This window comes from Neovison vison, chromosome 3 (genome assembly GCF_020171115.1).
Source record: "Neovison vison isolate M4711 chromosome 3, ASM_NN_V1, whole genome shotgun sequence".
In the NCBI taxonomy this organism is placed as follows: Eukaryota; Metazoa; Chordata; class Mammalia; order Carnivora; family Mustelidae; genus Neogale; species Neogale vison.
In genome coordinates this window covers 225,761,218-225,772,304 of record NC_058093.1, presented here as the reverse complement: position 1 = coordinate 225,772,304, position 11,087 = coordinate 225,761,218, and the positions used below count along the sequence as shown (strand labels likewise).

The following is an 11,087-nucleotide window of genomic DNA, read 5'->3' as shown; positions in this document are numbered from 1 at the left end:
GTTTTTGTGTGGACACATGTTTTCATTTTTTGGGTGAAATGGAGTGAACTTGCTTGGTCAAAGGGTTTCATTACCTTCTATAAGCCTCAGATTGACCTTCAAAGTAGGAACTAACTACTTTTGCTGTTGAGCAAATTAAAACTCAGGTGTATTTCACTTGCCCAAGGCTACACAGTAAGTAAATGGTGGAGCAGGGCTTGGAACCCAGGCCATCTAGCTCAGATTCCATGCTCATCATGCCTCTGGGTCTCTGAACTTGTGTTTTACTAAAGAGGTAGTATAATCCATCAGCTACTGAGTCTCAAAAAACTGGGCCAGGCTCCTCTGTTCACAGGTAACCCAGCCGGAATGGAATCTGAGGAGCCCAACCGGGGATTAGCTAAGTATCTTATTCATCTTGTGGGGTGACCAAGGATCTGGGGAACAGAGAGGAGGCCCAAGGTTAGGTCTTTTGAAGCATCCCCAAAGATTCAATCCATTTTTGTGATAGTTTCTCCTGGACGAGGCTGCCTTAAGAATAAAATAAACATGAGCTCCTGGAGGTAGTATGTGGCTAGAACATGGGCTCTGCAGGTCAACTGCCTGGGAGGGAGGAAGCCCCCATCACCTCTTTGTACCTGTGATCCCCATTTACGCCATACCCTGCTCTGAGGGCTAGTCAAGTGCTGACTTATCAGGTTCCCCCAAAGAGTTTTGAGAATGGGGAGTAGGATAAGACATCCTAGTACAGGACTCCAGAGGTGCCTTGAGGAGGGAAACATGTTTGTGGCAGCAACCCAGTCCAGATCCTTGCTGGATACAGGGAGGAAGTGGAACCAAGAAGGGATACTCTAAAAGTTGCCCTTGTAGGATCTGACCCTAGGGGCTGGGGAAGGAATTATGAGGCACTTAAATCCCTCACTGATACTCTCCATTTTGATATCCCATTTTGTTCCTTTTTGTTCTAACTAAATAATTGAGCAGTGGGTGGTTCAAAGTCTGCAATTCTCACTCAGGACCATGGGTGTGTTTTGTTCGCTGCCGCACAAAACTCATTGCCTGGCACGTAGTAGGTAAGGCTGTCCCATAAAATGCAAAAATCCCAGTTAAATTTGGATTTTAAACAAAATAGGAATTATTTTTTCATTTATGTCCCGCTTGTTCATCTAAAATTCAAACTGAACTGCACTTCCTGTATTTTATCTGTTAAATCTGCCAACCATAGTAGTAGGATCGCGAAAAGTGTTTGCAGAATTTGCCCTGGCTGTGCCCTAAACTTGTGGTGTGACCGTTTGGCCAACGCTGCGACCCTCTCTGGGCCTTGCTTTCTCTGTCTGAAAAGGGGGTAGTTCGGACAGCGACCACAGTGCAGGGATCGCCAATGCAGCAAAGTGCTGGGTGAACTGCCAAAGAGCAGAGAAAGAGCTCCGGTGGAGCAAACATCCCCGGACTGCGCACCGCGTACGACTCCCAACAGCAAGGCAGGGGAAGCCCCGATCCCGCCCCTGAGTCGCTGGGGCGGGCCCGAGGCTGTCGCCATGGATACACTGGTAGCCTGGAGAGCCCCTCCCCCACAAGGCCACGCATTTCCGCTGCGTTGGAGCCTTCTGATTGGAGGGCCTCCCGGACGCTACCACCGGCCCTGAGCCCCCTAAGGGGTGGGGGCAGGGTGTTGTCCTCGTGGGACCTGTTCCCTGAAGACCTGTGCTTGTGGCCTCTCTAGGGAGGATGGGTTTTCTGCCTCACAAGGAGAAAAAGACCGAGGCTCAGGTCGGAAGAGTGTCCACTGCTACTCCTACTAGAGCTTATGTTCATTCCTCTCCCTGAGAAAGGAAGAGGGGGCGGAAAAGTCAGCAACGCCCCCTCCGGAGCCCATTCGGTCCCAAGATCTGGAGCACCGGAAGTGTTGGCGACGTGTCAGTGCGCCCTACTCTAAACCTTCCCTCCTAGGCCACCTTTCCTATTCAGCTGCGGATTCCGGGGCCGCCTGGGCGCTGCACCCCGCCACTTCCGCATTGAACCGCCGCTTCAACCGAACTCCCAACCTCTGCGCGCGCTCCCTCTCGAGTCTGATGGTTGGGCCGGCGCCTGGGAGTAGCCACGCCCTTCCCCTCGCCTGGCAGCCAATGGACGGGCGTTTCCCGGCGGGGTGATGGGTAATTAATGAGGGTCGGGCGCTGATTGGCTGCAGGATCGTGGCCGGGGGCTGGGCGACGGGGTAGGTTGTTCCTGAGGTGGGAGGCGGCACCCGTGGCTGAGAAGGAGGCCTGAGAGCGACATGTCCCCGGCGGCTGAGGCAGAGCGGCTCGTGGCGCTGTTTTTCTGAGTCGGGGCGGCCTGGCGGCCGGCTGAGGACGAGGGTCGGCGGAGGCTGCCCTCGCTGTGGTGGCCGCCATGCTGGGGGCCCGGGCGGTTGAGGGAGCCGCCGTGGCGCTCCTGCGACTGCTACTGCTGCTGCTGCTGCCGGCGCTCCCGGGGCCGGGGCTCGGCGTGGTCGGCTCGGCGGGGGCCGGGCTCCCCGAGAGCGTCATTTGGGCGGTCAACGCGGGCGGCGAGGCGCATGTGGACGTGCACGGGATCCACTTCCGCAAGGACCCTTTGGAAGGCCGGGTGGGCCGAGGTGAGAGCCCCTCAGCCGAGCCGTGGGATCAGGGCCTGTCGTGCTGGACGCAGCCGGTTGAGGGCTGCGGGCCCTGAGCTCCTTCCTCGACCCTGGGGCCACGTCTCTGGAGCCAAGTCTCTCTGCAGTTTGCTCAGGGACCCGGTCCGAGCTCAGAGCCTGGCGCTGACTCGAAGCTGCGAAGAACGATTGAGGCAGAGTTGGCGAGAAGTTATATTTGGACCTCACATCCTGCATTTTCTTAACCCCTCACTTCCACCCGATCTGGGAAAGTAAAGTCGAGGGCGGCCTCCTGCTACCTCGAGGCCTCACGGGTTGTCGGTTACCGGAGTCCCAGGCTGGGATGGTTTTGCTCTCCTATCAAGATGGTTCCTGGTAGATTCCTGCCATCCCAGAAACCAGCCACTTTCCTTACTCCTTCTGCAGGAGCGGGGCTTGATTCTTAGCCTAGAAAGGAATCTTCGAAGAGAATGGGCCAGGAAAGTTTGATTGTAGTCTCCTCCGCGCCCCCCTCCCCTTTAGAGCTGGGAATCTGTGTGCTTAAAGGTGGAAGTTGAGGCCCCTCAGAGGGTGGTTGTATTGAAGCCATCCTGCACGTGAGGCTGATTAAGTGTGTCAGCCAGTCCGCCAGTGTAAGATCTTGAGTATTGTGTCCCACAGTGTGTAGATCCTGTCCTGAGCGGCCTTGAAAGGTAGGATTCCAGTATATGGGAAAAATGATTTTGACTCAACTGAGGAGCAACAGCAGTTTTTAGAGAGCTGCGCAGTTCTCAAAGCTAGTGTAAGAATAGCCGGCGGAACTGGTTAAAAATGTAAATTCTGGGCCTGATAGATTAAACCCACGTTTCTGCACCAGGAGCTTTTGATGTTGGTCATCCCCAGACCAGACTTTGGGAAAAAATCTGCTCTAGACTCTCTATCTTCTGTAAGTGGGATTGGACAACAGTTTAAGAGGGAAGCTCCTTGCTTCATGTGTTGGAAGGAGATTTATGTTGTATGCTGGGTTCAGAGGCTGCCAGATTGGCAGTATGCCATCTCCAGAAAACCAAGAGACAGACTTTCTCTCATTCTTTCCACGATGCCCAGATTTGGCGCTTGCTTTTAGGAAAGGGTTTAACTTCGTTCTTCCAAGATAATTGCAGTGTCCTGGAGTTTGTTCTATTAGTGAGTTTATTGCTTCCATACATGTGAGAGTGTTGGGACACAGGGCTGTTTTCTGAAGTTCTATGTTTGTCTTGGAATTTAGTTAGCCCTGGCATGTAGGTCTCAGTAGCCTGGGTTCAGCTGAGTCAGGGCTCCAGTCTTTAGCAAGCTGTAACAGCAGCCAAAGCCAGACTTCACAGAAGCAGGAGGTCATTACTATATCTCCATCCTGGACCCTTCCTCTTTCTTCATGGGTGTGGGCAGGGAGGAAGGAGCCCTTGAGGAAACTCGAGACCGTTTGTGGACTTTGCCTCTTGAGATAGCAGTGGTGAGGACGGTGTGCAGATGGTTTCTTTCACTTAACAGATACCAGGCTTCATGTAGATTACATTATCCTGTTAGGTTTATTGTGTGGAGGAAAAAGCTGAGAATACAGGTTTAGTTCCCAGCTTCTCTTATTCGGAAATCCTGGTTTTAATTTGCTGGTGTAGGTGATTTTGGGGGTGGGAAGGGGAAGGTGTTGGTGCTGGTCAGCATTCAGTGAGGCTAGGCTCTACATTCTTGAGGTTATTGGTTCATGGTTGCAGTCTTTGGAGTTTATTGTAGCAGGTAAAATTACAGGAGACCTACCCAAGCCCATGTGTACGGAGCCCTATCTTGGACCCCGGCCTTTGGGGCACTCTATAAACAGAGAGGTTCCTTGCTCCACTCCATCAGAGTATGGCAAACGTGGACCGTGAATTGTAGCAGTAGGAAGGGATAGACAGGAGTAGAGAGAGGCTCGAGGCTCGTCGTCAGCTGCAGCTTGGACCAGCCTATTGCAACGTTGTGCTTACTGGGTTCCTGAGAGTAATTTTTGATGGCCTTAGATCTGGGCCTGAAATGTGATTCAGCTTCCACTCTCAGGAGGCAGCTCTCTAATTTGTTTCTGTGCTAAGGAGTTGGCACCACCAAGGAAGGGTAGCTGTTCACTCTGCCTTCCCTTCTCTGGCACTGGTTAGGAGGGGTGTGCCACGTTCTTGGAGGCCCTTGCTTCATGCGGCTTTTTACACTGGTTGCAGGAGGAACTGCTGTTTTATTTCCTTTACCACATGCCTGTGGTATTGCTTCTAGCGTGCTGAAGAAAGTTCATTTTATGTTGACTGAATTCAGGTATTTGTTGCCAAGTTAATCCAGATAAGGGTTTGGCCTGCTTTTGAACTTGGTGTTTCTCTGTAGTGTCTTTGTAGTTCAGCATTCTTGTAACTGTGAATGGCCTAGGGCACTTAGTGGCTTTTGCTTTCATAGACACTCCATAGTATTTATTCAGTTTCATTCTGCCTTGACAATAGCTAGTGCTCATCGGAGATACTTATAGCCTGGGGAAGGCTTTTTCAACTTGTGTGCTTCACCAGATGGGAGTACCACTATGCTTCGGCAGTGCTCAACTTGGGTTTTTTGGCATGCTGAATGTTCTAGGTTCTTTTCAACTTGCTCATTCTGGGTTCCTCCTGACTGAGGAGGAAAAGACTTCATTATTTGGCCTGAGAGCATAGAACTTGGCTTGGTTTTAGGAGAGGCTGTTTCCTCTTCATAGAAAGATACCTGCTGGTCATTTGTATGACCTTGAAAAACATGATTTACCTCTCTGGGTTTTGTTTTCCTTTTCTAGTATAACTTACCATTGTTTTAGAAGTCAGTGGCCCCCATCTGAAAACTGTCCTTTAGGTTCAAGTGTCTCTTTTGAGATGACCTTTTGCATGAAGTTACAACTAGGGGACATCATAGTTCCAGAGGAGTAAAAGGGTGGCTTAGAGCATGAGCCCAACAGATTACTAATTCAGCAAGCCTAAGGAAGACCCTTTGCTGGGCAACTTTCCTTTTGGCTGGGGAGGGATCTGGCTTTGGGGAGAATGGAACTTAAAAGTGGATGAGAGAGTCACTGCTCCTTCTGATTTGCTCAAGGCTTGGGATTTGTTTAGAATTCTCTCCCAATACTGTCACCTAAGAGGCAGGCTTCATCTGCAGTGCCCTCCAAGTAGCAGAATTTCATAGGTAGAGAATTCAGATTGGTGGTATCCCCCATTTTACAGGTGATAAAAGACCTGGAGAAAATAATTTTGTTCCAGATCACATCATAGGCAGCAGAGCCAGGATTCAGATCCAGGCCTGTCTTACAGGAAAACAGGCTGAATTTTTCAAGCAGCCTGGCTCCTCTATTGTCCTGAACTAAGTAGCAGCAGACAAAATGTAGGCCCTTTGGCCTCCTTCCTTTCTGGTTAACTGGCTGAATTCTATTGGGCCAGCTTCAGCAGTATGGTGATTATGTACACTTCACTGTATTTTAGAGAAATCTGTTTAGCTGTGAATACATAAAGTCTAAGGAAGAAAAAAAAAATGTCCTTTTTGCCGCTGTGTCTCTTGGGACTTAGGCAAATGCACCTTTACATGTGGCAGATCTCCTGGGAAAGCGACTTGGGTTTTAAAGGGAAAATATTTAAAGGTAATTCCAAGATTGTTAAGTAGTTTTTACTCACATGGCTGAGTTTTCTTAGTTGTGAGACTAAGGCTGTTACAGATTACAATACTGTCAGTTTTTCACTTTTTCCACTCGGCAGGAAAAAAAAGAAGATTCCCCACACATGCACAGCATTTTGTGTGTATCTAAAAAACAAATCTGGTTAATGTTCAAATTTGTAGAAATCATGGTTCTCATGGAAGAAGGAAATTCTTAGAACTCAAGTGGAAGAGAAATAGCAGTTTTTTAATCTTTATGGGTTTGTGCCCTTGTGTAATGGTTTGAGCCTGGGAAAGAGCTGAGGCGTGTTGGCAGTGCATCCTTTGTAGTGCTTCTTAGCACCCTTCTTTGATTTCTTGAGAAGAAGTAAGAAGGAAAAGTCTGAAGACAAAAGTGCAAGGAGTTTCCTGTTGCATTGTCTCATCAGGTCCATCTGATGTCATGGCTGACTATTCACTTACAGGAACTAACAGTTATGTTTATTTTTTTGAGGGCTTGACCTTAGTCACTGGCTCTTTTAGTTACTCTTTTACCTCCCTTGGAGATAAAAGATCCCCTTGGAGTTTTGGTGGTTCAGAAAATAAAGCTCCAGGGATGACTGCTCGTGGACATCTCCCAAAGGATCTAGGTGCCAAATGTCTTCAGAGTCCCTGTGTGAGACTGGAAGGTGGTCTTGAAATCTTAATTCCAGGCTGGAGGAGCGACTGAGCCTGTACCAAAATCACTGCTAAGTCTGTAGTTGGAAAGTAGATTTATGGAGCACTGGAAAGCCTCATTGTGCTTACATGATAAAGGAATCAGAGAAGCTACTTTTGGAAGGAGGAAGCATAGGTGTTCATCTCTGGGGCTGGAGTGTGGTTGGTGTCTTATGTTTGAGGAAAGACCCCAGTCTACTTTGTTACAGGGCGGGAGACTGACCCAAGGTATGTAACTTTTTACCTTTTTTTTTTTTTTTTTAAGTGTAAGCTCTATCCCCAAAATGGGGCTTGAATATTCATGACTCTGAGATCAAGAGCTGCATGCTCTACCAGCTGCGCCACCCAGGCGTTTTTTTTTTTTTACTTTTACCCTGCAATAAGCCTTGTCAGTCTGTGAAATGGGAAAGGTGGCTCCCCAAGGACTTCGGCATCTTAGGCCAAAGGTGCCATTGGACCTTGGCAGATTTTTTTCTTGCTAGGCTGGCTCTAGCCCCGTGCAGAGAATAGCGTGGCATCACTGGTCCGCAGGCACCTCCTTTGTTGTTGTTTGTTCGTTCAGCAAATCATACTGGTTCCTGCTTATGTGCCAGCCACCTTGTTAGGGGCTGGGGACACAATAGGAACTTTTTTCCTTCAAAAGGTTTAACTTAAACCAAAGGTTTAACTGGAGGAATGTGCAAAAGAGAATAGGTGACGTTGAGTATTTTTGAGTTTGTGAGAAGTTAGGTGCTTACACGTAAAGGAAATTAGCATCACACCCTTCTTTTTATGAGCATGTTTTTCTTTACCAGCCTTGGAACTCTGTGAATGAAAATTATAAAAAGCGACTAAGCTTGTATCTTACTTACAGTAAAAACAATGCAGAAGTGACTTTCCTAACATAAACTGTTTTAGACTCTTGCGCTTCTCTGAATTGAAAAAAAAAAAATACATTTTTTGAACTTAATCGTCTTGCAGAGTTCTTGGCCATCCCCCCGTTTTATGAGGTTTCTCTGAAGCTCCTGTTTTCAGGGAGTCAGGAGCTGTAGCTATCGCCTGTAGTTTTCCTGTCACTCTGCAGTTGTGGAAAGTCATTTTAATAGGCTTTTTAAAAGTTTTGCTCTGAGGGTTAGGGAGCTGGTGGGATTATTAGTGTTTGGTTTCTTTCACTTTATTCTTCCTTGGTAGTGGCTCTCTGATTCTTGCCTTTGTGTCCGATCTCTTTAGAGCTAGGCAGAGAAGGGGTGGTCCTTTCCCCTGGGAGGGTTACTAGCATTGCCCTGGAAATGGCAGTTCTAGGGTCTCTGCTCTTTTTGTGTGCCTTGCCTCTGATGTGGTCTCTCTTTGTTTTTTGTCCCCAGCCTCTGACTATGGTATGAAACTGCCAATCCTACGTTCCAACCCGGAGGACCAGATCCTGTATCAAACAGAGCGGTACAATGAGGAGACTTTTGGCTATGAAGTGCCCATTAAAGAAGAGGGGGACTACGTGCTGGTGTTGAAATTTGCTGAGGTCTACTTTGCACAGTCCCAGCAGAAGGTGAGGCCTGGTCAGTGGGACATTGCCACTCTTGGATAGTCCCCTGCTATGGGCCAGAGAATGTAAGAGCCTCCCCAGAAGGGAGGAACAGGTGAGCTTTGAGGAAAAGCTGGATTCCTTCTGCCCCTAGAGAAGCAATGTCCCATAGCTCACAAGGCTGCATCTGCCCTGGGGATTGGTGACAGAGGCAATGCCAGAATCTTGTTTTTTTTTTGGCAATTAACCGATCCCGATTGTCCTCGATTGTTAGCGCCTTCTTGATTTTGGCCTAATTTTTTTCCTGTCTCTTCTTGTGAATTTCCTTCTGTCCATGTCGAGCTTTTTGTTTATATTCTTCGTTCCCTAAGGTCAGTATGAGATCTGGACAGTGAAAGAACATGGCTTTGATTTAGCTCATGTAAAGAAATCTGTACCCTTGACTGTGTCCAGCCCTGTCATTTAAAAAATTATTTCTGAACTTGAAGCCCAGGCAGGTATATGATGTCCAGCTGCTAAAGGGGTATGAAGCTGATGGTTTTGACATTGTCTCTCTCTTTTTTTAATCATGGGAGGTATTTGATGTGCGATTGAATGGCCATGTCGTGGTGAAGGACTTGGATATCTTTGATCGTGTTGGGCACAGCACAGCTCATGATGAAATCATCCCTATGAGCATCAGAAAGGGGAAGCTGAGTGTCCAAGGGGAGGTGTCCACCTTCACAGGGAAACTTTACATCGAGTTTGTTAAGGTAATGTCTTCCCTCTGCCCTCCGGCTGAGTAAATGTTTAAAGGGAATGGGTGCAGGGGAATGTTTATTGCCGTGTGGTGCTGACCATAGTTTCCCGTTTCCTAGGGGTACTATGATAATCCGAAAGTTTGTGCACTCTACATCATGGCTGGGACAGTGGATGGTAAGTGGCATTTTAACCTTTAACCTTCTTTTTCCCTTGGGGTGAAGGATATAGTTGAGGAAACCCTTGGGGAAATAATTTAGCTGATCACTCTTGCAAGAACACTTAAAGCCAAACTGTGGGGAGTTTGGATGGGGATGAAGTGCAGCGTGGTGCTGGCCATAAGCTTTGGAGTAAGCTCTGTTGTTTAAATTTTGCTGTTCCCACTTAATCAGGTCTTTGGTTTGGGACAAATTCCTTTAACTTCACTATAAATTTGGCCTAATAATGGTATCTATTAGTGTGCACTGACCCTTGTAGTCTTTTGGAATTGCCTAAAACATGTCTTTAGTCTCTTTCTTTGACCTCTATTTCCTGGGGGGCAAAAAGGGAAAAGGAGGTGTCCTTTTGCGTCTTGGTATGCTCTGAGAGTCCAGAATTGCTGGACTGTACTAGACAGGAGTTCAATTACCAATGTCTCCTGGTCCTTGGGACCAAGCCTTAGGGTGTATCACTTTCTCAGCGTTGTGATGATCCTGCCCGCCAGCTTCTCAGGCTGGTTTTTTGCAGGGAAAGCTTGTGTCTTAGTGACTTTTCTCCTCCATTCCGCCTCTGTATGTTTTCCCACCTCTTCCTGAATGCACCAGGGAGCTCATCCTGTTGTCTTGATGTGTCCCCAGATGCGGCATTCTGACATCTAGGCAGATGTCCTGCCACAAAGACAGATTTGTAGCTTGAGTCCCTGAGGAGGAGGCAGAGCAGAGGGGTAGTGTGTGCTGACAACCCAAGGCTCTGTGGCTCAGCCTTTCCTCAGTTGCTGGGTGGATCAGAAAGGGAATGTGGCATTGTGGAGGCTGCAGGAGGGATTTGAAAAGGTTAAGTTTTGGGTGTCGGGTCATTGTCTCTGTTCAGTCTGGTTCTCCCGTGGTTCTGAAAATATAGGACAGGAAGGGGAGATAGCGAGCCTCCCTGGACATAGGGCTTTTACTGTGCTTTAGTTAAATCTAAAGAAGAGTACTGTTTGCAGCAATCTGCTATTCTCTCTAGGTCAGCAGCTATTTCTGCTACTTCTCTTTTTTCCTGTGGACCCCGCTTAGGTCACATCATCTCTTTATTGTGGCTCATTTATGGCTCTTAAGGGTCTCACTTAAATGCTGTGGGTCTTACCTAACAGGTGTCTATTTTCTTGTGTCAGATGTACCAAAGCTGCAGCCTCATCCAGGACTGGAGAAGAAAGAGGAGGAAGAGGAAGAAGAAGAATACGATGAAGGGTCTAATCTCAAAAGACAGACCAATAAGAACCGGGTGCAGTCGGGCCCCCGCACACCCAACCCCTATGCCTCAGACAACAGCAGCCTCATGTTTCCCATCCTGGTGGCCTTCGGAGTCTTCATTCCAACCCTCTTCTGCCTCTGCCGGTTGTGAGAACAAACACCATCCTGAACTGGGTGGAGGGGTGAGGGAAAGAAACCAAACATACTGGTTTTGGTTTCTGTATTTTTTCACAGTGATTAACAAAACAAACAAAAAACACATACAAAAATTAAAGGAGAAAAAAAGAGGCAGAGTGGGTAGAGAGCAGCCCTCATCCACCACTGGTCCCAGCCCTGCTTCAGTCCTTGTGCTCTCTTTGTGGCTGGCCCCAGCCGTCTCTTTCCTCTCCAGGGTACTTAGGGTAAAGTGGATCCTACACGTTCAAGGATCCTAGTCTGCACACCTAGTGGAAAGGACTCTGAACCCAGAGCAGACACGGTTCCTTTT

At 48.2% G+C, this 11,087-nt stretch overlaps 1 protein-coding gene across 1 annotated transcript; it reads left to right on the top strand.

The window, feature by feature from the left end:
* Positions 1–2,225: 2,225 nt before the first annotated feature.
* Positions 2,226–10,847, top strand: MLEC (malectin). Its single transcript, XM_044244134.1, has 5 exons — positions 2,226–2,599; positions 8,278–8,456; positions 9,008–9,184; positions 9,290–9,347; positions 10,522–10,847. The coding sequence occupies exons 1-5, from the start codon at positions 2,374–2,376 to the stop codon at positions 10,749–10,751; spliced, it is 870 nt and encodes a 289-aa protein (XP_044100069.1). The 5' UTR covers positions 2,226–2,373; the 3' UTR covers positions 10,752–10,847.
* Positions 10,848–11,087: the final 240 nt, after the last annotated feature.